The sequence below is a fragment of the Hibiscus syriacus genome, unplaced genomic scaffold (genome assembly GCF_006381635.1).
Source record: "Hibiscus syriacus cultivar Baekdansim isolate YM2019G1 unplaced genomic scaffold, ASM638163v2 tig00110674_pilon, whole genome shotgun sequence".
NCBI lineage: Eukaryota > Viridiplantae > Streptophyta > Magnoliopsida > Malvales > Malvaceae > Hibiscus > Hibiscus syriacus.
In genome coordinates, this window is record NW_024062819.1 from 974,734 (window position 1) to 1,002,690 (window position 27,957).

General features: G+C 35.0%; 3 protein-coding genes and 1 long non-coding RNA gene across 5 annotated transcripts; 1 reads left to right on the plus strand and 3 right to left on the minus strand.

Moving 5' to 3' along the window:
* The first annotated feature begins 1,137 nt into the window (after nt 1-1,137).
* On the plus strand, nt 1,138-3,487 carry LOC120137511. 2 transcript variants are annotated; one of them, XR_005517437.1, is made up of 5 exons: nt 1,138-1,417; nt 1,677-1,784; nt 1,883-2,822; nt 2,915-3,243; nt 3,363-3,487. XR_005517437.1 is itself a non-coding variant. In XM_039153246.1 (4 exons), exons 1-4 carry the CDS (start codon nt 1,220-1,222, stop codon nt 3,154-3,156), a joined length of 1,488 nt encoding a protein of 495 aa, XP_039009177.1. In that variant the 5' UTR covers nt 1,138-1,219; the 3' UTR covers nt 3,157-3,280. The 2 variants fall into 2 exon arrangements, 1 of the variants encoding a protein (XP_039009177.1); XM_039153246.1 differs by lacking the exon at nt 3,363-3,487 and having other exon boundaries at nt 2,915-3,280.
* LOC120137513 lies at nt 2,650-27,865 on the minus strand. The gene is made up of 3 exons (XR_005517438.1): nt 27,733-27,865; nt 18,004-18,013; nt 2,650-2,663 (listed from the first exon to the last, which is right to left on the minus strand). It is a non-coding gene; the product is annotated as an uncharacterized LOC120137513 (long non-coding RNA).
* LOC120137512 (histidine-containing phosphotransfer protein 4-like) lies at nt 4,404-5,448 on the minus strand. The gene is made up of 6 exons (XM_039153247.1): nt 5,339-5,448; nt 5,134-5,264; nt 4,979-5,047; nt 4,786-4,857; nt 4,530-4,676; nt 4,404-4,484 (listed from the first exon to the last, which is right to left on the minus strand). The coding sequence occupies exons 1-5, from the start codon at nt 5,396-5,398 to the stop codon at nt 4,556-4,558; spliced, it is 453 nt and encodes a 150-aa protein (XP_039009178.1). The 5' UTR covers nt 5,399-5,448; the 3' UTR covers nt 4,404-4,484; nt 4,530-4,555.
* LOC120137510 (NADP-dependent malic enzyme-like) lies at nt 20,614-25,415 on the minus strand. The gene is given in 21 exon segments (XM_039153245.1): nt 20,614-20,728; nt 20,819-20,919; nt 20,921-20,945; nt 21,063-21,153; nt 21,237-21,311; nt 21,450-21,527; nt 21,614-21,703; nt 21,811-21,909; nt 21,999-22,052; nt 22,156-22,203; nt 22,316-22,414; nt 22,497-22,580; nt 22,659-22,730; nt 22,822-22,917; nt 23,109-23,174; nt 23,269-23,374; nt 23,473-23,624; nt 23,759-23,833; nt 23,952-24,072; nt 24,462-24,748; nt 25,243-25,415. Coding segments are annotated over 21 exon segments (1,938 nt in total). The 5' UTR covers nt 25,273-25,415; the 3' UTR covers nt 20,614-20,639.
* Nucleotides 27,866-27,957: the final 92 nt, after the last annotated feature.

The window sequence follows — 27,957 nt, forward strand, 5'->3', positions numbered from 1 at the left end:
GAAGCATTCTTTTATTCTACCCTTTAGCCTTTACATATCGAACCACAAAGGCCCATATGTTCGGGATTTATTGGTGCAATATAAATCCATAACGTGACAAAACATGTGTCGTTTTACAACTCAAATTATTATCTTTAGGGTTTGTTCCTTACCCTCAAAATTCTTCTCCATTTTTATCATTTCGAATATTTTTACAATTTTATAAATTAAATGCATGCTTTCACGTTTGGATTTGCTTGATGATAAAAAGAAAGAAAAATAAATGAATATTTTTAAAAATAAACTTTCAAATTTTATATAACCTAAACTACTTAAATCTCATCCTACCTATAAATCGAAAAATAACATACGTTTAATTATTTAAACATATTCAAAACTATATATATATATATATATATATACAAACTAAATTAATTTTATAATAAATCAATGTAAAAAGTTTTTTTTTATGGAAATAGTTAGTTTTATTAAAAAGAAAAAATATTTTGCAATCGTAAATGTAAAGAAAGTGTATAATCAAAATATTTTTTTATAATTATTGACAAAAACTAAACAAGGAAAATATTAAAACCTCATCTAAAACTCAAACAAAAGCTAGATATGAAAAAAATATGAGTGTGTCGATAAAACAAACTATAATAAGAGATTAAACTATTGAATATCAACAACAACATTAAATTAGAGTCGAGCGTAGTCAAAAAACTGTTCATGAATAAATAGTTGTATCGAAAATATGTGTAAACTCTCTTTTAACTGGTGAAGTTCAATTGAAAAGTTAAATCATATGCATCACTCGGCGCTTATCGGCTCTAATTCGAAATGAGTTTTCCGAAGGACATAGCCCATAAATTAAGGCTTGATTCAGGTCCCTTGTAAGGTCTGGACTTTGGGGTTTATTAGTTGTAAGCCCATACTGAAGATATGAATAATACCATGCGTAATAGTAAATGGGTTTCTTTTTCATATCTCTATTTTAATTACAATTTAGTTATATATTATTTTTATTAATAACTGTTGTAATTAAAGTGAATTAAAAATATAGTGACTGAAATACAAGTTTTAAAAATTTAGGGACTACTAGTGTAGTTTATCCTTAAAAATAAAATAATAAATAAATAGTTTGTCGATAGTAGACATTCAAAAAAATCAAACGGCACAAAATCTAGATTGAAGAGACAAAGAAAGAAGAAAATTCCAGAAGAAAAAAAAAGGCTCAAGGATGCTGAGAACGGAATCGAAGCCGAAATCAGTAAGGAAACCTCTGAGAGATTTGACGAACAATAAAATCACAAAGACTTTCTCCAAATCTGAGATGCCGAAGAAGAAGATTATCCAAAAAGACAGTAATAATCAAAACCACAACTCCCTCGATCTCCTCCTCTTCCTTCGCTCCGATCTTTCCTCTCTCCTTCGCCAGGTAGCGTAATTGATTTTCTTTTCACCTTTTCTCTGTACCTCATTACGTTTGATGCGTTTCTTTAGGGTTTGTCTTTTGTTAGTCTGGATTTTCAGTTTTCTCTTAGTACAATATCTGTACATAATCCTCGAAATGTAGTAAAAGCGATCTACGCTCGAGGACATTTCTGATTTCTGCATTATTTGGATATGCTTGAAAAGTGTGGATGGTAATTATGCCTAAATTGTTTTTTCCGCGAATTTGTTTGTGAACTTAGCAGATTGATGAACTAGTTGTGGAAGCTTTCAAGCTTAAGTCAAGGGAACAGGGGAGAAAAGAAATTGAATCTTTCACGAGCGACATTTCTGATATGCTTTTCTCCTTAAAGGTTAATCCTCTTGGGTTAATTTTCTAAAATGCGTGTTAGTTGAATTTGATTGTATTTGTTGCGGATTTAACATTGATTGTTGTTTCCTACATTTGCAGCCGTGGGTCCCCAGATTTCAGAAGGCACTTTCCAGTCCTACTGGGGAGCACGAAGATCATCAGCCTCAAACAAACTTGGAAGCTGAAATTGCGACTTTTGTTGATGCAAATGAAAATGAATGCTTTGATGTTGGAAGTCCAGAAGAAACAACGTTGGACTCGTTAATCTCCCCCTCTCCCCTTGTATCTTGGCGTGCTGCTGACTGTAATGTTGAGAGAGGTAGACAGCTGTTTCTGCTCACACCTCTTCCTCTGTTGAAAGCAGTGTCTTCCAAGAGGCGTGAATTGTCTAAGTCAGTAATCGAAGGGATAGCTTCCAAATCTAATGTTGAGCTTGCATCTTTTCTCAACATTCCTGTGGATGAAAATGCTTACTTGCTTGATGGTGTTGAAATGAAGGCAACTCCAGTTAAGCCTTCTGATTTAGTTGTGGTTCAAACAGTTAACACATCGGAGTGTAGGATCGTTTCTTCACCAGTGTTTCCAAAAAGAGATCATTCCGTGCTTGTCACGACCCCATGCTTAAAAATGTCACCTCCTAAATCTTGTTTGCTGCTCGAACCTATCCATGAGTCCTCGAACAGAAGCTGTTTTTTAATTCGCAAGTCTACCCCATATCCTGCTGGAATTAACAAGAGTGGTTTTTCTGAATCCTCTGGAAGTAAGGAATCCCCTGAGGATCTGTCTTTGAAGTATCCAGAACTACGAGGAATACAACAAACATATGTACCCGAAATCAGGAAAAAAGAGCCGGAGTCTTCACCAACGTGGTTATTCTCTCCTCCTAAAAGTTGCATTTTGTTGGAGCCACCAGATGAGGAACCCCTGGACAATGTTGGCACTGGTCACCACTTGCCTACCACTGGTGCTTTAAATCAACAAGCAGATGTGGTTTTCTGGAAAGGAAATGCTCGTCGAGAAACCAATATAATTAACCAAGGTATCTATCGTTATGCATATGCTGCTGCAGTTTAATTCACTGACGTTTAATGTTTGAGAAATACATTGAGTATAATTTTTTTTGTTCTGCAGAAAATACTGGCATTAGCTTGGCTCCCGTAGAGAGTACTCCAATGTGGAAGGAACCTCAGAGCACAATGCGGAGGGGGAAACATCAGGGTGAGAGTACTCTAAAGAAGGAGTTGTGGACGAAATTTGAAGCGGTGTCGAGCTATGGGCTTCGTTACAACACCTCAGCAGTTCAAAGAACAGCTAGAAAGGGTTTTCTTGACATGCTGGATGAGGCTTCGTGTGACGAAGAAAGTTCAATATGAGATGGTTCGAGATGACACTGCTCTCCATGTCTACAAAACTGCAAAAAGCTCGATTTATAGTCGTTGGTATTTGCAGAGATTTTTCTGGTAAATTTCTCCGAATGATTTGATTTTAACCCCACATGTATTTTGCATCCTCAATGCCAAATGAATTTCCATTTTCCAATAACTATAGAAGCATCTCTGAAATTTTACTCTTTCTGCAGAGCTCTATGAATTGGGATGTGAATGCCTCTTTTGTAAGTTATGGTTCCACCAATATCAGTTTAAACATCAATGTGGGAAAGTAATTTTATTAGAATTTGTGGGGGCTTCTTGTTCAGTCGCATGAACCCACCGAAGCTGTATTGCTTTTGATTTGCATATATGAACCCATAGCTACTACAATTGTCTCAACTCCAAGCTTTTGCCAGTGCTGCTTTGCTTGTTCGATCAACTCTATTGCATACGCTAGTTGAATAGTGTCGGAATTTACACATTTAAGTTGTTTAATACGAGTCAGAACTCAATATTTTTCTAATTATATAAAATTTTAAGTCTTAAAAAAATAGTCCCAAGCACTTCAAATGAGAGAACCCATCTATCCCAAAGCGAAATCAGAATTCTAATTGCTAAAAATTAATCTTAAAACACTCAATTAAGAAAACTCGTTTATTGCTTTTAAGAATATTATCACGTAAGTAAATACGTGTCCTATAAACAATGCTTTTATTGAATGAACTCCATTTTACAACCGCAACAATAAAATTCTATTCCCATATGCAATGGGGTAAGAGGAGGTAGGGTAGTAGGTTGCCTCTAACGTCAGGTTGAGAGCAATTTCCGTGGAAGACCTCATGCAGTCAATGAGCTCCATTTTGATATATATATATATTTGGATAGAAAGAAACTTTTAAGTTTCGTGTACGTGAAAAATGTCATGACTACCTAATGCTTCATCAGTAATTCAAGTTGTGTCTAAAATTTAAAAGATGCTCGTGGAACAAAGGAATAATTTATATTTTGAATCACACGTGGTTAAATTATTCATTTAATTCCGTTGGTATTTAAAAATATTCATGTATAAATATTAGGCAATATGGAATTTTAAAATGGTTCACCACTTTTAGAAAGATCGTTTCTAAAAGGATTTAGAAAGTATTGGCCTTTATATAAAACATGTAGATAAAAATGAAAAGACAAGTTATGTATTAAAATGGGTACCAAGGGAGAGACAAAAGGCATTCCATTGACAAAACTCAAAACATAGCTTACAGGCAAGCTCTAAGCCTACAATGATAAAGGGGGTGAATTTTTGGCATACAAACAGATAACAAATTCACCAACCCGAATTATACATACATACATACATGATAATAATAGTGCTGTACTTATTTCTGCATGGATCATATTATCTTTGTTATTTGGGGCGACATGCAGTCTCCATTGGCCCAGCTTGTCTTGCCAGCTGAAAATAAGCTTCAAGCTTCTTTCTCAATGTTGCATATTCTTTCTTCAGTTGTTGGAAACACCTCGTGCATCTGCAGATAGCAAATCAACCCATTTTTCTAAATATCTCGAACAGTCTGGGTTTTGCTTGTAACATTAAACAATACAGGTTTTCATATAGATAGATAATTGAGGGTTTACCCTTCTCTATTTCTAGATTTGCAATATTCCCTAAACTGTGTGCTCTCAGCTTTCACCTTTTTGGCTCCAATGCTGCAAACCAATCAAAAGGGTGAAAAATGAAACTAAACATATATAATTAGTTGCAATAAAGCCAACATACTAGATGATGTTATATACAACAAAGATCCCTGTCTGTTCTGATATATGTTACCTTGAACTGCTTCCTTTGAACTGGTGCATATGGGCATCCAGCTTGTTAAAATCAAAAGGCTTCCTCTCCCTGATGAAGAGCGGATCATCAACAAGAAAGCATAACATTATCATCTTGTCGTTATTAGATTATAAGTAGTGGAAACTTGAACTTACAGTGCCTGCTCTATGCTGAGGATTAATCTGGCTGAGTCTCGGTAGTATAAGGTGACAACTTCTTCTACGAAATTTGGGTTCGCTTCGTCTTGGAGTTCTTCCAACTGCACGAATTGTTCATCAAGATATCCCTACAATCATCACATTCTTCTGTTTAGTTTGACATGAAACAATCATGAACTTGTTGAGGAAATGCTTTACAAACCTGGTCAAAAAATGATTTCCTCATGATCTGAAGCTGCCTACGCAAGGGGTTCCTGTCCATTCTTGGAAAGAATGCTCCAGAGAAGCAAATGACAATAGCAACTAAATAGGCAAAGCAAAGGGAGGGAAAAAATGAAGTTTGAAGGCTTGAGTGATAGTGCAATGGAAAGGGGTTTATATAGCGGAGAAATAATAGCAAAAAGAGCTTGAAAATGCAGCGACGGATTTTCATTATGATTGGGGCTGTTTCTACATGGGCAAAAATTATTACATGACCCGACTCACCATGTCTTACCTAAATGTAAATAAAAAATAGATAGTTATTTAAAAATTATTTTAAAATTTATATTTTATGATAATTTGGTTACTTGTAATGATTATTTTATATTAATTTAATAAGTTTTATAATAATTCAAATTTAATCATTATTTTATAATCTGACAATTTTAATGATAGAAATATTATTTTAATATAATTTATCGATTATCTTTACAATTTTACCTTTATTTTTTATTGGTGTAAAATCAACTCTTTTGTGATGAATTAAATATTAATTATTGCTTTCAGCAGATTCTATAAGTCCCAATCTGTGACACGAGGTTTCACTTTCGGATTTATGCTCTTAATTAATCTTTACTGATTCTGTGAAAGCTTTAACTATTGACAGTGAAGAGACAACATATATTTTTAATATTGAAACTTGAGTATTCCTTTTTCCTTTAGGTGCGTTTGATTTACAGAATGTATGTAAGATTACTAGTAATAATAAAAGATTATTAGGGAATAAGATTACTGAGAATGTTGTATTTTGTGTTTTGTTGGTTTAGCAGGAATGTAAGATTTCCGTGTTTGGTTAATGGAATAAAAGATTATTAGAATGTATATTTGACCAAATTGTTCTTATTATATATTTGTTTTTTAACAAGTTGGAAAATATTTATATATTTTCTTTAAAAAAAAATTAAATTCATAAAATTTATATAATTTTTTTACAAAATTGAAAATATAAAAAGGTTTAATAAAAGGGTAAAATTTTATTTTTAACCCCTGAACTTCATATAAAATTCTAATTATAGATTTTTTTAAAATCTAAAATAGTTTAAGGATAAATTTAAGGGCATTTTAATCCAAAACTCCGGTAATCCAACAATACATAAGGACATGGAGGTAATGACATTCCCGGTAATATACCAAAAAAATCCACGATTGGTAATAAAACATTACCGGGAATGAGATTCCCGACCAACCAAACATAGGAATGTGGAATTCATTCCCATGAGAATCCCACATAACTTGAACCAAACACCCCGTTAGTGATGTGTTGGTAGTTTCTTTATTAAATATAGTACTAATTTATTTTTAAATCATGTATTATAGTTAATTATTTTTAATTCCATATTATGACTGCATTTAGAATTAGCATGTTAGTTGTTAATAATTTATTCTATCAAAACAAATGATAATTATTTATAAGACTCTATAAACTATATTTTCCTTAGATCTGAGTGAATTTACTTTAAAAAGGGTATATATATATATATATATATATATATATATATATATATGATGTTTAGATGATTAAAGATAACATATATAATTAATGTCACTTCATTTTGATTAACCATAAAAGAACATAATCCTACTAATGGATGTAATTAGATAGGATTGAGTTGTAAATTAATTGAACTCATCTTAACCGTTGATATAAATAGATATAGGTCATTGATTTAGAGAAAACTCAATTATAAATAGAGAGCCTCCCCTCCTCATTTGTAACATCTCATTCCATTCATTCTCTTGGGAGAGTAATAGAGTTGGGAGTCATATACTCTATCTCTTGTGTGATTTGTTCTTAAGTCTCTTTGTGTCGTTGTCTCTCTTGGTGGTTGCACTTCGACACTATAGTCCAACCTTGGTGGTTTGATGTAGTCACGTTGGTGTTAAAACTTTCGATTAATTTTAATTCATGGTTGATTTTAATGTAAAATATCATTTTATTTCATTTATAATTTTATATAATTGATAATAATTTTGAAAAAAAAAATACATAATTATTGTGTCTGAACGTGTGTATATACTGTTGAATCAAAATAGAGTAAAAACTCTAATTGATAAAAAAAAAAAAACTCTCTTTAGAATAATCTCACAAAATTGCAAAAGGGAAGAACTCTTAAGAAAGCTTTCAAATGCTTATAATTAAGCTTTGATTGTTGGATGATAAAACTCAAATACAAGTAGGGTATTTATAGGTTACAAGAAACAATCTAAACCACTCATTAAAATAAACACTAAATAATCTAAACCATTGAAATTAAAACATGAGAAAAATACTTAATTTTCACCTAACTAAATTGATGTAAGCAATGACATCAAAACTAAATTGATGTAAGCAATGACATCAAATTAATTTAGGTGTGAACATATAGGCTAATATTGAATTTTCAACACTCCCCCTCAATGTTAGCCTCCATTCTTTCAATCACGCCATGCTGACGACGGAAATGTTCAAACTTTCCAACACTCAAGCTTTTTGTAAACAAGTCAGCAATTTGCTCATCTGTCTTGATTTGCCTCATCTCAATCTCTTCTTGCAAAACTTTTTCCCTAACAAAGTGGTAATGTACTTCCACATGTTTAGTTCTTGCATGAAAGACAGGATTCTCCGCCAGCCGAATTGCCGATTGGTTGTCACAATACAACGGAATTGCATAATCTACTGGTTGATGTAGATTATTCATCAACTGTATCAACCATGTACTCTCTTGAGCTGCCATTGCTGCTGCTCGATACTCAGCTTCAGTGGTTGACAATGATACCGTTGGTTGTCTTTTGCTACACCAAGAAATTGTTCCGGAGCCAAGCTTAAACACATACCCAGTTGTTGATCTCCTGGTGTCATGATCTCCTGCTAATCAGCATCACAATAACCAACTAACTTGCAGTCTTCACCTTTCTTGTACAAAAGACCATAGTCAATTGTATTCTTCACATATCTCAGTATTCGTCGAACTGCTTCCAAATGAGGCTTCTTTGGATTTTGCATATACCGACTCATCACACCAACTGCATAAGAAATGTCAGGTCGGGTCAAGGTTAAGTAGATCAGACTACCTACCAATTGTCGATACATTGTTGCATCTTCCAAATCTTTTCCTTCATGTGCACACATTTTGATATTTGGTTCCATTGGCGTTGAAGTTGACTTACATTCGAGCATTCCAAACCTCTTCAGCAAATCTTTAGCATATTTCTGTTGACATAGAAATATTCCTTCGTGTGTACGATCAACCTCTAGACCAAGGAAGTGCTTAAGTTGTCCAAGTTCCTTCATCTGGAAACGAACTGATAAATTCTCCTTCGTCTGAAGAATTTCTGCCTCATCATCACCGGTTATGATTAAGTCATCCACGTACACTAGCACGATAGCTAGCTTACCTTCATTGGCTTTGACAAACAAGCTAGAATCTGCAGGTGTTACTGAATAACCACTTTTCGTTAGAAATTCAGCAATCTTACCATACCACGCCCTAGGTGCTTGTTTTAATCCGTAGAGTGCTTTTCGCAGCTTACACACATATTCAGGATGATCTTGACTCTGAAAACCCATTGGTTGGGTCATGTAGATCTCTCGATCTAGCTCTCCATGAAGAAAAGCATTCTTTACATCCATCTGCCACAAGTTCCAGTCTTTGTTGGCTGCAAGTGCAAGTAAGACTCGTACGGTTGTAAGTTTCGCCACTGGACTAAATGTTTCATCATAGTCTAATCCATACTGTTGAGAGAAACCACGAGCTACCAATCGCGCTTTGTACCTCTCGATTGACCCATCTGGACGGCGCTTTATCTTGTAAACCCATTTGCAAGATATGGGTTTCACATCTTTTATCTTTGGTACAATATCCCAAGTTTGATTTTGCTGAAGTGCATCGATCTCTTCTTTCATAGCTGTCATCCACTCAGAACTCTTCGATGCTTCTTCGAACGTCTCAGGCTCCGTTGCTTCTTCAATTATGGCTGCATTGGCATATTTGGGATTTGGCCTTCGTATTCTTGTTGACCTTCGAAGTTGAGATTGTGGAATTGATTCTTCTGTTTCACTAGGCCCACCTTCTTCGTTTGGTTGTTGATACACGCCAGTTTGCCACGGATTCTGAGTCACTCTTTGTTCGACATCATCGCCATTTGGATCTTCTGATTCATCTGAACTTGTTTGAAGTTGAACATCATGCTCCCCCATCTTTTGTTGTAGTTTGTCTCCAAATTCTCTCGAATCTGGCAACACCTCCTTCTCTAAGGACCACCAAGAAGATGCTTCATCAAATACCACATTTCGTGACGTGTAGCATCTTCCACTAATTGGATCACAACATTTCCACCCCTTTCTATGGCTGTCATATCCCACAAAGATACATCTAACAGCTTTCTTGTCAAATTTGCTCCGTAAATGATCAGGAACAAACACATAACATACACAGCCAAATACTCGAAAGTAGCTAACTGTAGGTTTTATGTTCCATAGTTTCTCAAAGGGTGAAACAAATCCTAACCTTGGTTGAGGAAGTCTATTGATCACAAAGGCTGCAGTCCTCATTGCTTCAGCCCAAAACCTTCCAGATACGTTCTTTGCATGTAGCATACTTCGACAAATTTCTGCAAGATGCCGGTTTTTTTTTCCGCTACACCATTCTGTTGTGGTGTGTTGGCACAAGTGTACTGATGACGTATTCGGCATTCCCTTAGGTATTGAGAGAACTCGTTTGATCTATATTCTCCTCCGTTGTCTGTGCGCAAGCAGCATATCTTCTTTCCCACTTCTCCTTCAGCTGAGTCTCTGAACTCTTTAAACTTTGAGAAAGTATCAGATTTTTCTTTCATAAAGAAAACCCACACATACCTGGAGAAGTCATCAATGAATGTTACCATGTACCGCATACCGCTAATTGACTGTTGCTTAACCGGTCCGAACACATCAGAGTGAACCAACTCCAAAGGTTCTTTTGCTTTAAACTTCGACTCGCCATATGGTAATTGGTGTGCTTTACCATACTGGCATCCCGCACAGACCGTGTCTGTTCTCACGTCTAGTTGAGGAAGCCCCTTAAGCATCGACTTTTTCACCATCACACTTAGCTTGGAATAGCTAACGTGACCTAACCGCATGTGCCATAGATCTGATGTCTCATTTTTCCTTGTCCTGTCTACATATGCAGACTCTGCTGACATCACGTAAATTGATTCCAAACGTCGTCCCTCCATTGTTGGTGTTTCTGTGATTTTGACGTCACGATAAACCTTCACGTCTTGGGGACCAAATAGACATAATGGCCTGATGATGTTAGTTGAGCCACAGATAGCAATTTTTCTTCATTCCTGGGACATGGTAAACATCTTGGAGTTGCACCTGGTTAGTATTATCGAGGAGTAACTATTGTCTTACCGATGTGAGTTATCGGTAACCTTGAGTTGTCAGCTGTCACCACCACACGACCTCCATTGTACTCAGACAGGTTTTGCAACTTCTGTTTGTCACCCGTCATATGATTTGAGCAGCCAGAATCTACGATCCAATCATTCTTGTAGTCAATCCGTTCTGGTGTTGTTACTGTGAGAGCTAATTCTTCTTCCTCCGTAGCAAATAACGCTTCAGCATCCCAACCATCTTCACTATTCTCCTTCGAACAAGAAGTAGCAGTATTACTTTCAACAGGCTTTTCTTGGTCCAACAGTCTTTTGCCATGTGGCCCATCTTCCCACAATTGTAACACTTGCCATCGAACTTTCTACTATTACCGCGATTCTTGGAAGCTCCCCTGAATGAGGGCCTCCCTTTCCTTGGTAATTTTTCACCTTGTCACCATCCTTTTTAGATCCATTGCCAGTATACCGCTGAAAAGTGCCTCTGCTTTTGCTGGTGTAGAGCGCTTCCTCTTCACCCTTCAACGAGACTCCTCCCATTTGCTTGGCCATGGCTTCTTGACCTGCAAGCAAATTTTCGAACTCAACAAGCGATGGTTGTGTCGGCCATCCCTGTACAGCGGCAACAAACCCTCGATATTCGGGTCTCAAACCATGGACAATTATTCTTTTTATCCTGGCTTCCCCAATAGCAGCTGTCGGATCTAATTCTGAAATTTCACGGCATATCGACTTCACCTTGTGAAAGTATTGGGCAACCGCCATGTCGCGTTGCGCCATTGATAGAAGTTCATTCTCGAGAAGTTGCAATTTTGTATCGTTCCTCTTCGAAAAGAGTGTAACAAAAGTGTCCCATGCTTCCTTTGGTGTTTAGCATCCCGGATGTGCTCCAACATTTCTTCTTCAATTGTGGTCTTTAAAGCAAACATTGCTTTGCCTGCTTTAATTTTCCACTTTCGCAAGATTCCATTGGCATCTTCTGTCGCCGGTTGTGTAACTTCACCACCACCGACAACCTCCCAAAGGTCTTGACCTTGTAAGTATGACTCCATACATGTTGCCCACGTGTTGTAGTTTTTGTTGTTGAGCTTCTTGATTCCTCCAACTACTTGAAGATCACCCATCTTAACGGCAAGGCTTTGACTACACCGAACAAGCTTGAGTAACAAACGTGCAGAGTACTAAATTACTCTAAACACAAAGAAGCTCCACAAGGTTTGTAATAACCTCGACAATAACTCAAGAAATATTTTCTGATGTGGAAGATCAGTTAAAAACTGCAGCCACAGAGCATACTCAGAATTTCAAGAGATCTTAAAAAACGTGGCTCGGATACCAATTGTTGAATCAAAATAGAGTAAAAACTCTAATTGATAAAAAAAAAAAACTCTCTTTAGAATAATCTCACAAAATTGCAAAAGGGAAGAACTCTTAAGAAAGCTTTCAAATGCTTATAATTAAGCTTTGATTGTTGGATGATAAAACTCAAATACAAGTAGGGTATTTATAGGTTACAAGAAACAATCTAAACCACTCATTAAAATAAACACTAAATAATCTAAACCATTGAAATTAAAACATGAGAAAAATACTTAATTTTCACCTAACTAAATTGATGTAAGCAATGACATCAAAACTAAATTGATGTAAGCAATGACATCAAATTAATTTAGGTGTGAACATATAGGCTAATATTGAATTTTCAACATATACATAGTTTCCGAAAATGATGGAAATGAGAAGTTTAGGAAAGCAGTAATGGCGTTGTCAGGTGTTTCAGTGTGCCTGCAAAATTGAGCAACAAAGAAGCATACCATGTCATGAAAAGAAGAAATAAAAGCAGTGTGTGGGGAAAGAGATTCTGCCTGTTATTTAACTTACCCCATCTTTGTTTCATGTGTAGTCACATCTACTCCTCCGTTTTAAAAAAAGCTCTGATAAATATGCTGGTGGAGTACTTTTGGGCATCCATTTTAATTTTATTCTTATTTACTTTCCCTTGTCACTGTCACTTATGTTCATGAGAATCTCAACCTGCAGCAGTAAAATCTCATTGTGAGGTTGTTTTTCCCCGTTTTACCCTCAAACAAAAAGATGTTTCATCAGCATACCAACAATAACAGTCTAGTTCTGGTGGTTTTACTTTTTTCCGTCCCAAGGGTTCGACATTGTACATTAAGATTTGGCTTAATTGTAAAATAATTATTTAAATCATATATATATATATTACTTTAATGAATCATTTGATACACAAAATATAATTTATTTATTTTTTTATTAAATTAAGTTGATTACAAAATAATAACTGTTCTAAATATTTTCAACCATTTGACAATGAATATTCAATCACCCTACTATAGTCGCTGGTGCTCGAATCCGTGACCTTTAGTATATGTAACAGTATTCAACATATTACAATAGTCTCAACCAAACTAACTGCAAATATTTACATGAAAGTTTATAGAAAATGTATACTTTTCTATTATTTCTAACTTAGCATGTTACTCAATTTGATGTTGGTTATTTATTAACGAATCGTTACTCGCATTCATTCTTACTCTTCGGACAACCTACCGAAGGGCTAGGGCTTGGCTTGCACATCATCGCTTATTCAATGTTCACATGATATGTGATTCCTCTAACACATTATTCACTTATCACATCATTTCACAATGATATGTCGTTCGCATTCCTTTCCCGATGTTTGCCCACTTTGATGCCTTGGCTTGTGGAGTGATAAACACTTAATAGATAGTTGATGCATCATTGATTAATCATTTCATTCCGATACATGTATATCTGAGGGTCCTTTTGAAGTTTTTTAACCTGCTGGTATTTTGGTTATTTACCACTCTCAAGTGTATTTAAGTTACATTCGACCATTTAAGCTTCTCACATGCTAAATCCTACTATTATGGATAGTCCCTCTCTCTTACGTACAAGCCTTAATCGAAGTCAAACTTCACTTCCCAAGCATGGAGTATCAATATCATATTAAGGGTATCAATACTCACCTTAGAGTATAAATACCCTTGATTAGTATATATCAGAAATTGCCTCGATGTCCCTTGGTATCAATACTCTATCTTTGATATAGACACCACATTAACAATATTGATACTACATACTGAAATTGTCAACATTTCTTCCTCAATTCATATGGTACCGATACTATTCCTTTAGTATTGATACTTAAATCTAGAAATACATATTTCTAAGCTCGAGAATTACTCTAAAATCCTCTCAAATATTCTAGTTTAAGCTTGAATTGATTCCTAAAATTTAAGGGAGTCATTTAGTATTTTCTAGCATCCTAAAAGCACATGTTACACCATCATAACATCATGGCTGTCCCTTTTTCCCATATGTATGGGGTAAGGGGGAGGTAAGATAGTAGGCTGCCCCCAACACCAGGTTGAGAGCAGCTTCCGTAAGGGACCTCCGAATTATGAAATGCCCTCCGTGGGGTTTGAGTCTAATTTACATCCAGTTAGGCCTATATTCGGTCCAACGACTTCAAATACTAACTCCACTCAATTTATATATCTCTCGGATTAATCCTCATACGTTAACTAGAAAATTCAAAGTGTTACATAACAGAGCACGATTTTTTTAATCTAGAATCTTAAGTCTAACTGCAATGCAAGAATGGAGGGTTTTTCTGTCATCGTCGACAATTATTACATTGACAATGTTCATTATCAAGAGCATATTTTGAATTATGGGTGGGTTTCAATGTAAAACTTATTAATTTTACGTAATATAAGTGAAACTTATTTATATAATTTTATTTCTAAAAAATAATCATTTATTTTTTAGAAAATAAAATAGTTATTGTGTTATTTAATATTTGATGCACTGATAATATAATTTTATATATCATCAATAAATTAGATAATGAAATGTCATTATAAATAAAGAATCAAGTAAATTTAGTTTTGTTTTTTTATAATATATCATCATTATATTTATTGATTATGTCTAAAATTTATAATCAAAGACAGACACAAGATATGCTAGAGGTGAACTTCTATAATTTTAGGGGAATGCGAACTTATAAAATTCTAAGGGATGAAAAAAAATTATCAGTAGAACATACAAATAAATTATTTAAAATATATTATAATTTGATTTTTTTAGGAGTACGACTACCCTCACTTGTCCCCTTGCTCCATCTCTATTTATATCATTGCATTAAATATAAATCCTTAATGTATTTATTAGGGTAAACTATACCCATAAATACTTAACTATTGTTTCTTTTTATTTTTATCGTCGATCTTTCAAATTTGTCAATCATACCACTTAACTATGTAAGTGTTATCAATTAAACCACATGTTAAATAATTAATTGATTTGATTGATAAAATTAAAAAAAATTGATGATAAAATAAAAAGAAAAAAAATTAAGTAGTCATGAGTGTAATTTACCCAGTTTATTAACAAGAGGGAAAGAAAAGAGAAAACTAATATGATGTTTTGTACATATAATTGCAAGTACAATGAATATAATACAAATACCTTAGCTTAATAAAAAAAACTATATCCCAATGAGTGTTGACATAAGTGGTTGAGATTTAGGAATTTGAGTTTGTGAGGCCAAGTTCGAATTCTACAACCGTCACTCTTGATGGGCAATATGTAAATTCCTAAGTAAATCTCAATTAAGTTTTAGATATGCCCTCGCCTTGGACTGAAGGAGTCACATCTGAATTAAACTTTTATGCACAAAAATATACAAATAACTATATTCATGAGTCAATAAATAATAAATATAAATAGCACCAACGGATTGATAGATAAAATATTTGAATAGTCTAGGGTGATTATAAATAGTATTTATTTAAGGTATTTCTTAATACAATGCACACGTATCTGCATAAATAATTATTTGAACCTAAAACCTCTAAAAAATCACTCTGTTCAACCAATAAACCACTTGATGAATTCAAAAATATATATTTAAATCATAATAAATTTAGATAAAATTTACATATTATGAGATTAAAATATTTAAAATTATTCACACATAATTTACATATAATAAAACTCAACCAAAAAAATAAAATTCTAATTAGGCATCCCGAAAAGATGCGAATATTTATTGGTAAATTATATTTATATTATATATGTTACATCAAAATATCTGTTGGCACAGCATCAAGGAAGGGACGGAAAAAAAGTAGCTTTCTAGATGTGCCTTGTCTCTAACAACAGCAAATCGAGATCGAGGGAGTTCTGTAGTAATACAAGAAAAAAGAAAGTCTGCTTGGCCGCCTTGCATGGATCATGCATCTAACCTTATTAAAAAATATGAGCGATATCGTCCTTGAAGGTCCTGGATTCGAGCTGTTAAATTTGTAAGATGTGTGTGCATTGTTAATGGTTCAATTGCAAAAACTGGCTCTTGCTGAGAAAATAGAGCTGGAAGATTCAAAGACAAGAAAGGAACATGGCAATGCAATGCATGGAAAATGAAGGCGAAGGAATTAACTTTGTTGATTGCCTCTGGACAAGTACCCGATCCATGGATCCCTTTGCTTTTTTAAAAGGGAATAATCATTAACTTGTGGGCATTGATGCAATCATACACAAGTTAACTTTAAGGGCTTGCTTTTTGCATACATGTTCTTCATGCAGCAGCATAAATTCTGCTCTTCTCTTCTTTAGAATCTGTCTTTTCCAATTTGGCATGCCCCACTATAAGCCTTTCCTTCTTTTTTGCCGAAATTTCCAAATGCATGATCCTCGTAGCATACCTGAAATGCAATGAAAACAAATGGAAGAATCGAATTAACGATGACTAAAGACATCGATCCACTTACTGATGTGATGGCACCACATCAGCCACAGTGGATGTTTGAGATTTTACTTTCGGCTTCTCCCTTCTTGAACTGATGCTTTTTTTTATATAAATAATCTGGTTCAAGTAATTATGTGTACGATGTCAATAACTAATTTTTTTAAATATATATTATTTTATAATCACTTTAAACTATTAAAAACCCTATAGAGAGCATCAGCACGCCATTGCCAATAAATCTACCCTTCAAAAGATGCAAGTCTAGATCTAACAAGGAAAGCTATATTGCCATTGACAGTCATTTATGAATTATAATAACACAGGCCTGGTATATATAAGCTCTGTTTAACCATCACTTTGATGTCTATATATTCATCTTCAACATTCAGTGTATTTCCTTTTCATTACCATTTAAAGCTTGTGGTGGAGTGTTAGGTTGGGATTGTTGAGGTCAACAACATTGATGGAGATGTTATCATCATGATAATGTGTGCTTGCATTAGAACCTTGTGAGAAACATGGTAAGCAGGTGGCAGTGCAGTCGTATTATTTAACCCCGCGCCGCCTCAGGTGACAACAGCGAATAATGTAGATTTTGCCATTTATATATATTCGATTGGCTTTTGAAGAAATTTAAAAAATAATCACGACCACTATAGAGTTTTGGTTCATCTATTTGAAACCCTGACGATTAGAAAAGATGGGACCAACAGCAGAGAGTTTATTATAGAGGTCAAACTCGATAACATTCGGTTCCTAATCTTCACCTTTGCCATTGCCACCACATTGGGAAGTATCTTGGTTACGGTTACGACAACTTTTACTCCAATTACCAACGTCAAAAGTTTATTCAAAATTTTGTGAGTTGGTCTATCAATTTATAGTTAAGTATTTAATAAACTAAACTTTTGTGTTCAAATAATCTCAAATGGAAAAGAATTCATTTTACTCATCTAAGCTTCACATATGAGTTGCTAATATTCTCGGAAGGAAATCTGGAGTCTATAGTGGAAATAATGGGTTACAAGAATTCTACAAGTTCTGTAGTCTTCACTTGAATCCCTTTTAAAACGAAAGTTTATGATTCTAACATATACTACAATCAGTTGTACAATTAAGGATATCATAGGGTTTAAGATTGGGCAACTATCAATGTATTGTATTATCTCTAAGTTTTTCTCGTCACTAGAAGACTTATAAAAAAGGATTTCACTCTTGTAATTATAGATGACAGTTTAATCTAAAACCAACAGATTCTGACTTGACATAACTTTAATAGTGTTGGATTTCACTCTTGTAATTAGCATAGCGTACTACACGAAACACATCGCCTCACCCTTACCAAAAAATCCTTGGTCCCTCTCTTGGGGTTTAAGCATGATATCTTCCTTGCTCATTATTCCAGTTAGTTCTTTACTCCAATTATCATGGTATCTTCCCTCATTTACTTTTTCTTGCCTTCGTTTTCCAAAGCTATGTTTCTCGAGTTTCTTGGAACTGATTCTTTTGTTTCGTGTTAAGAAATAAGTAATTTCTTTGTTTTTCTTTTAGGAACAGATTTATCCGTTGTTTTTTTTATCAAAGCTTTAGGTTGTCTAAATCACACAGACTTGAAGGGAAAAGCAGTGAGGACAATGTGATCTGAGAGAGGTCCTTTTCCAAGAAAGATTGGTATTTCCAATCTCTTTATCAAGAACGATTGGAGTAATAGTTGGCGTAAGCATAACAAAGAGACTTTCCAGTCAACACTTTCTTGGAGGGAATCTTCTGCCCTTTTGTTCATTTTGAGTCAGAAGAATCAGCTACGGCTGCTATGTCATGACACTATGCTTAAAGGAAACAAGTTGTAGGTTTTTGAGGTGTTATGAAAATTTATAAAGACCGATCTGTAAAGTAAGATATTTTGAAGACTAAACTACAAAATCTTCAAATGTTCAAGACAATGATTTTTTTTTCAACTTTGACTGATTACTGTTGAATTATATTGTAATGATGATGATCAAAGTGACTGTTTTGTAAGACGAACCATGTCATCTGGAACCATGTCAGAGAGGCTTGAATGTGTCTTTCTTCGTGTAATATTATTTTGACGGACGAAATACTTCTGGGCCTGACTTGTTACCTGAGTGGGCGTCCTTGACGTTACAAACTTCCGGGCTATCCCTCGCCAGTCCCCTTACCCTAATGTCTCGAGGCCAACTAGAAACAGCCGATGTTCCTCTTCGGACCATGGTATACCTGTGTAAAAACATGAATTAATCTGTCTTCAGCTTTATCAAGATTAAAACACATGCTGGATTAATAATCGTTCATTACCAAATCATGGGATCAAAAGATTCAAATAAATTATACTAAAAAATATTGCACGGTAATTTTTTATCACCATTAACAACTAGCTAAGTATGATTACATAATTATAATCTTAAAAAACAGTAAAACTTGGAACTCAAAATTTCTTGGACAACTTTTTGCTGAAAGTGAGGGAATTCATGTATTAGACATAAATTGCCTAAATGAGATGGCACTTAGGAAAGTAACGAATTAATAGAGAGAATTTTTTTTGCAATGGAAGTTAATACGTTTGATTAACACGAGGGATTAAATAAACATTTGTTTTCTTTTACTTTGAACAATGTTACCTAATTTGTGATTCGTTTTAGTTCGTGGAACATGTATGGGATCACAATTTGTTAATTTTACCGTTTGCGGTTCATTGTATGTAGACTTCTTTAAAACGATCACAATTCGTGATGATATTTTTTTTGATTCACTGATAATTTTTTAAGGGTTAACTATTTTAAATACCATTCATCTTTAAGCTAGGGTTCGAAAATGCCAATGAAGTTTTAATTTTGCCAATTTTATCACTGATGTGTATATTTCACTTGAATTAAGTCACCTCGCCGTTAATGACTTAACGACATGATGACATAACATCTCCGTACTGTGACGTTGCTAACATGACTCCCTCCCCAAAACAACGTCGTTTTGATGAAACTGTTTGATGCTTAAAAAAACCCAAAACGATGTTTTATTAAAATCATTTGAAGATAAATTGCTTTCCATGGGATTCGAACTTATATCATTAAAAAGTAAATGTTATACACCCAAACACTAAGCTAAATTAATAACTTGACACGTTCTTAACAAATATAATATATATGTTAAATTGTAGTTGTATACTTCTCTAGCGTTTTCACTGCACTACTGTAAGCTACCATAAGCACGGTTTCGATCCTAGGGTCACAACTAAAACCATCTTTCAAAGCTCGAATAACAATTGCAAAGATATATGGATTGGGTTTTATGCCTTCCATTTGCATTGCAAGAACAATTCCAAAACTTGCTCGTTCATTCCATTCTGAGCATAACCACTACGCAATGAAATCCAAAAAACCATATTTCTTTCATCTAAATGATCAAAAACTCTCCTACCATCTTTAACATTCTCTGTCCTCATATACATATCGAAAAGATAAGTCCCTACACGTACATCCTCAGGTAACCCAAGTTTCAAACATTGACAATGAACTTGTCTTCCAGCTATCACATTAAACAAGCATCCACACACCTCTAAAACACAGGATAAAGTGGATCCATCACCTAGCAACCAAAACGATGAATACCCAAAATGAGATTTAGAGCTTCATTCTTCTTGTTATTGCGAGAGTAGTCGAACATCAAACCATTGTAATGGGAAAGGTCTGGGTGAGGACTTTTGTCAAATTAACAGGTGAGGATTCTGCAGTAAAGTAGCATATTCGACGTAAATTTTCAAGCTTTGAAGGTTCAAATTCAATGAATTGGTTTGGAAAAGCATATTTCAACACTATGAACCCAGATGGGTTTTTTCTTCTTCTTACTTTTATGCTGTCGAATTGCTTCGATTGTTCATGGTTGCATTATGCTATGTATGCTTAGCAAGATCTCTGTGAGGATTAAAATCCGAAACAAAAACAAACAAATACATTGGAGAATTCAGTACCCACTTTCACCAATAAGGTCGAAACGGTTTTCGGAGCTCCTGCAGATGTTTTTTGTTTTTTAACAAGGCTGTAAATGCGGAGGCACGTTCTCGATACCTTTACCTGTAGCTTTGGTAGGCAGGGTCGTACATGCAGTTCTCAGCATACTTCACGAGATTGTGGGGGCGAGGCTGGCGAGTACCCAGACCTATCAAACAATGGGGTAACGAAGTTAAGATCCGATAAAAGATGGGAGTTGCATGTCGTATCGTACTATCGGTAGAGGAAAGGATTTTACCGAGTTCGTATGCTTTAGCTGCAACATCGGCTGCAATATGAGCTGAAATCTTTCTTATATTTCTGAATGGTGGGTAAATCTGTCCCTTGTCGAAGTTCTCGTGTCACCTGTGCAGCCAAAGCCTCCGCTGCTCAAAGAAACAAAGAAAACACAAGGATAAACTCCATAGCTCATTTATCCATAAGCATATCGTCTAATGCTGCGAGTTATCAACCGAAACTCCTGAACTTAAATGTGTACTTACAGGCTGCGAGAAGCATATCGTCGTGAACACGGATTGCACCGGACATTATTAAACCCAGACCGAGGCCAGGGAAGATGTTTGCATTATTTGCCTGTAGGAGAGATATAACAACTCAAATTAGCCCTGGATGCATGACATAACCAAATACGGAGGTAAATCCGCTTTAGGTACAACCTGCCCAGTCACGAAAACTCTTCCATTGTATTCCACAGGATCAAATGGGCTTCCACTGGCAAATATGGCTCGACCCTAAAAGCAATCAAAAAAGGGAAGAACCATTTCGTGTTACATTGTTTAAAGTCACGTATAAGTTTGAACAGAAAAGCAGAAATAAATAAATAGATCAAATGTTGAGCAATGTAACAAAAAGCTGCACGACTGAATTACCTGACTCCATGTATAAGCTTCTTCTGCGGTACATTCCGACTGTGAAGTTGGATTAGAAAGAGAGAATATAATAGGTTTCTGCAAGCAGTCACATAAAAAACAGATCAGTTACGGCTTGATTGCTTCACTTATTTATAAAGAAAACTTATCGACCGATGGGGTACTTCATTCAAGGCAGCCATAGCCTCGATCACTTCTTTAGTAAATGTCCTTCCTACTCCTGATGTTCCGATCAACACTGTTGGTTTGATTCCCTGTCAAAATAAGACGAAAGAACGAAAAGCGCGAGAACCTTTACTTTTTTTTATTCGGTGGGAGTTGAAGGGTGAGAAAAGGATGATGAAAGGGAGAGATTTCAGACGTTAACGCCATCGATGAGATTCTTGACTGGTTCATGATCGTGAGCCCAGGGCTTTTTGAAATGCTGAAGTGTGTCCATACGAGATTTAACAATCAGACCCTGAAAAAAGAATAAAATGATTTCAAAATTAATCACTAGAATGAAGAATCGTCTGCTTTTACGAGAGAGCTAGATCATATGTTTACTACCTTGGAATCCACAAGCGAAATCTTCTTGCGAGCCTCTTTGAGCGGCATGTTCGTCTGCATGTATGATCAAGTATCATTTCCAGCAGCTTCATGCCATGATTTTCATCAACCATAAAAATATTATAAAAACTATGATGACTAGCGCTAAAAGTAAAACCTGTTTTGAAATTTCAAGAGCTATAAGTTCTGCTATGCCGGTACCAGCCTGCAGATCACCAAATAAAAAGTTAGGTACGGCGGTAAAATGGCAGTCCGTATAGTAACAAAAAATAGATAACGGAATTTAAAACTTTCAACAATTTGCAACAGCAACTCACCTCTCCAGCACCAAGGAATAAAAATCTATGATCTGCCAAGGTTCCACCAACAACTTTTAGTGCAGCAACAGCCCCTGCAAGGACCACGGATGCCGTTCCCTGCAAAAAGGGTAATTTACCAAAATCATAAATGAATTTTTTACGCTTAATTGATTTAATAAAACTAAGTTTAAATGCTAACTTGAATATCATCATTGAAAACCAGATGTGTTGTGCTATATTTAGCAAGCAAATCAAACGCATTGTGGTTTGCGAAATCTTCAAACTGCAAAAATTGTTCAAGATTCAGAAAACATTAAACTTGACGTATAACCAAAAGATGTCTTTGTTTGGGTCAACTTACCTGAATGAGAACTTTCTCCCCATAGGTCTGCTTAACCGCAGTCATGAATTCGTGCATAAGTTCCGCATATTCCTAGAATCAAAAAGCATAAAACCACGTTAGTATAATTTTTTTATTGCCTCCAAAACTTAAAACAAACCAAGTGCATTAGGAGATAATGTACCTGCCCGGTAGCTCTCCTTTGCCTAAGCCCTATATAAAACTCGTCATTCAACAATTTCTCATTGTTCGTACCCACATCAATGGTTACAGGCAAGCACTGCAAACAGTAGCCAATGTATAAGCCAAAACATTAGGATATATCACCAACATGGTCAACAGTAAGATATAGGCTCTTATGAGGCTTGTCCGGATTTATAACCACTTAGTGAAAGCAATATGCAATGGACCTGCCATCACTACGTACAAATAAAGCAAGGATGGCAATTACTCATCATTATGGATACTTACAGTGGAAGGACGAACTCCTCCTAATGCAGTGTATAAAGAAAGCTTCCCTATAGGTATTCCCATCCCCTGAGGATACAAATTAACCTTAACTAGTCAACGACACATGAGGCATAGAGAGGAGAGAGGCGATTATTGGTAGATTGTCACCAAGTATTTATACCTGACAGCCAAGGTCCCCGAGACCCAGAATCCTTTCCCCGTCAGTTACAACAATGATTTGAATATTCCTCTGAGGCCAATTTCTTAAAACTTCACGAATCTTCCCTCTACAAAGGATACGTGTCAGAGTAATATGAGAAATAATCACAAGATTCAAGAATACCATCTGTAATCCAAGGAACCAGTTCTCGTATGACAAACGTACTTTTCTTTCAAACTGATAAAAAGACCTTGAGGGCGCCTGAAGATGCTCCCATACTTCTGGCAAGCTTTACCGACAGTTGGGGTGTAGACAACTGGCAGCAACTCCTCGACATTGTTGATGAGAAGTTTGTAGAACAGACGTTCATTTAATTCCTGAAAACGAGAGTAAAACAGAAATCAAGTCAAAGCGTCAACGTCTTTCACGGAAATTGATTAAAGCACCAAGCATTATTGCTCTATGATTACAATAACGCATAAGAAGTTTTACAATAGAGTGGAATGGTAACCTGCAAATCCATCATGGCCATGTACTTCTGCAGAGGAACTTGATACTGGCGGATACTATGCATCATCTTCTTGACCTGGTGAACTGCAGTAAAGTAGTTCATGAAATATTGCACGGTTAAGGAAAATGAACAAAATCGAATAGAATGATTCAAATAAAGGGTAAAAAAACGATGTACAAGCAAGGTAGATAACCTGAAGGTCTTGGGAAATAACAGTCGGAGGAAGAAGACCGCGCAAGTAATAAGCGTCCCTTTCTTTCTCGTTGAAGGCAAGCCCTTTGTTGTGGTGAGGATCTCGCAACAACGAATACCCACTGCAGCCGACCAAGAAGAGCTTAGACTTTGAAAGAATTCGAAATCGAATTCATATTGGATTTAGATTATGGTTCATTAAACATAAGACTCGTTCTAGCATCATAGTAATTCCAATCGTGTCTAACAATCGACCCAACGGAAAAACAACAAATCGAAGTCTTGAATTGGTCATTGTGGCCACAGCATCAACATCTATCAGTCATACAAAACACTAAAATCCACAACAAAGACATCAAAATAAATATAAAAAAGACCCATCGCTTGGACAAAGACAATGATACTAGATCTGAGAAATATTAAGCTCATAACAGAAAACAACAAAAAGACAAAAAAAAAAAGGAAAATGTAAAATGAAGACTATTGCGAAAGGGAAAGAAATAGAATTTACCTGGCGACAGAGAAAGACCAAGGGGTGACAAGTTGATCGTCGGCGGCGGCGGCGTCATCGTAGGAGAGCTCAGCATCTTCTCCAGCAACGGTTGAAGTGGGGTCCACGTCAGCAACAGAAGAATTGTCATCTTCTTTTATTTCTTTCAATGGGTTGCTGTTCTCAACCAACACACTGCTGTTTCTGTCCTTGTTGGGGCCTAAAGCCGTCACTTTGACTGAAGCAGGTGGCAGTTTGTTCAACTTGTAAGACAAAGGGCTTGAAGACCCAGAAATGCCAGTGTTGTTCTGTTCCCAAAAAAATAGACCAAACAGAATTGAAAGAAAAAAAAAATCTCCCTTTAAATACAACAACTATAAAATCCTATTCACATATGGAGGTAGTGCCCTCAACTCCGGATTAAAAACAGTTTTCGTGAAAGATACAATAAAAAAATTAAAATTAAAAATAAAATACAATGAATAAATAAATAAATAAATAAATAAATAAATAAATAAATACATAATTAAACTTATATAATCTCTAAAATCCTTTAAATAATTTATGGTAAATCTGATAACTTTATAGGAAAAAAATGAATTTTGGAAAGTAAAAAATAAAAAAAGACCGTGGACCACATAGAATAGGACAAAAAAGAGAGGGTATAATCATATGATTTCCAAACAAGAAAAAGACTGGAGAAAGGGGAAAAACATGAAAGAGATTTAATAACTTCTAAAGCTTTAGGATCAAAATTCTATAAAATAGCCAGACATGAACAATGGACTGATAAACAAATTACCAGAAAACAGCTTCTGTGCAAGGAAATCATGCTGCGGGATAAATGTGGATTTTTCTCTCAAAAGAAAGGAGCAGGGAAAGGAAAGGAAGAGACTTTGGAGGAGAACTGAGAAGCGTTATATAAAGCTATCCCCTTCCCTTGCTTTGTTCTCTCTCGCTACCAACCGCTGGTTTTATGTGTGAGAGTGATAGATATATGAAAGAGGGGAGGGGGTGTCCTATAAAAACGTGTCCGGTTATCTTTTTTTCTCTTTTTTGGCGGGTTGAATAACGAAACTGAAAAAATTGAAAACTCGACATGAATCGAATAAAATAGTTCGGTTCGGTTCGGTTTGATTTGATATTATACGGTTTGATTTTCAGTTCGATTTAAAGTCTCAATTCTTTTGATTAGGTTCGGTTCAGATTTTTCATATGGAACCCATTTATTCTATATTGAACCGAATAGATAATTTTTTTTCAAAAAATTATAATTTTAAGTATTTTTTATTGAAAAACCGAAAAACTCGAACCGTTAAAAAACCCGAACAGAACCGAAAAAATCGATTTCGATTTTTTAACCATTTGACTTCGATTTCGATTTAAATTTTAAAAAATCGTTTATTTCGGTTCGATTCAATTTTTAATAAAAAATCGAACCGAACCGAATACACCCCAATTTTCGGGACATTCTTGCTGCTTCCAAATGACAAGTGGGTTGCTGGTTTTGGGTCTTTATTACGAAAGTGCCACCACACATCATCAAGACATCACCTTGAAAAAATATGTGGGTCCCATGTCCCAAGCTGTTTGAAGCTCGAGTTGAATTGGAAGTAACGACTGTTTTTTTTAGGTGTCTGTAAGAAGTTTGAGTTTGGTTCTCTGAACAAACCTTAGTTATGACGTTTACAGAGATGACAGGAACGGTAAGGACGACAGACACTGACTGGTCGTCAACTTGTAATCACAAAATCAAAATGACGATGAAAATGAAAATCGGGAAAATTAAAAATCAATCCATATCTCATTTATTTAATTTTGTTTCTTAAAAAATTTGAAGTATTTTATGCGTTGAAGTCAATAATTTGATGTTATGGTAGAAAACAATAAATACTCGTTCTTGAAACTTGAATGAAAGTGAAATAATAATAATAATAATAATAATAATAATGTATTAAATATAAAAGAAATACATATTATAAAGTGAAATAATAATAATAATAATAATAATAATAATAATGTATTATATATAAAAGAAATGCATATTATAATGTTGATAAAAAATAGAGTTACATTGAGATTACCATATATAATAAAAAGTAAAAAATAATATCATGAATTACACATAAATTATATATGAATGATACGAACCAATTTATCTTAGTAGTTAAAGAAATTGTTGTTGTTTCTATAACTCAAGGGTTCGAGCATCAACGATTGCAGTAAGGTGATCGAACGTTTATTATCAAATAGTTGAGAGTATTTAGAACAGATACTACATCACCTTAGCTTAATCAAAAAAATAATTATACATGAATGAATTTCATAATATAACGTCCGTTAATTACGCATCAGATTTCTTCGTATTAAATATTTTTTAATAAGAGTGTCATTGTTATTATCTATATCATCTTACCATCATTATCTCTAATACTGTTTAGCATCAACGTGTATTGATCAAACGAATTCATTCATTGACGAGTCCCAACTTGATATTTGGCTTCTGGTTCTGCCTCTTTGTCTGTCGGTTTCCTTCTATTTCATGTGGTTCATAGTTTCTTGGCTGTCGTGGCTCTATATCTCATCTATTAACAGCTAGTAAAATAGTTTTGAAATTACAGTTACTAGATTTTATCTCAAAGAAAAATGAAGCCAAGAAAATTATAAATTATTTAAACAAAGTGTTGAAAAGATAGAATTCAATGAATAACCTCTGATAACATTCATTAAGCTCATTGTTAACTACGTTACAATCAACTTATATACAAGCTGTAACTTCAAGTGTACTCAACCTCTATAACAAACTCATAACAGAATCCAATATAACAACTCACTCACACACACAACGCTCACATCAGCAGCACATACACACGTTACTGCATATTCTAGATATTCTAGAATATATTCCAATATTCTCCTTACTCTTTTCCTTCTCCTTGATCAAATGACAAAACCTGCACTTTGGGTCGAAATTGCTCAAACGAAGATTTGTACAATGATTTAGTAAACCATCCGTTCTAGTTGAATCGGAAGTGCGGATGCTTCCTTCCGTTCGATTTGAATCGGAAGTGCAGATGCTTCTCCGATTCATCCTTCCGTTCGACTTGAATCGGAAGTGTCAATGCTTCCCTCAGTTCGACTTGAATCGAAAGTGTCGATGCTTCCCTCCGTTCGACTTGAATGGATGCGAACTTTTGATGTAAATGAACATTCAACAAAAAATTCTTAAAAAAAAACCTATTCTATAACAACAATGCCAAACAAACACAAAAATTTATTATTTTTCTCATACTGCCTTTCGAGTTTCGTAATCAATGGCTTTACCTAACCAACAGACTGTTGATTATCCGAGCTTCAAGCTTGTCATCGTTGGCGATGGAGGCACTGGAAATACCACATTCTTGAAGAGGCATCTGACTGGAGAGTTTGGTAACACCAGCAAGCTGATAGAAGTCAGCGTAGAAAAGGATGGGAAATGCTCTTTAATCGGCTCGAGAAGTCTGACGGCGATATCAAG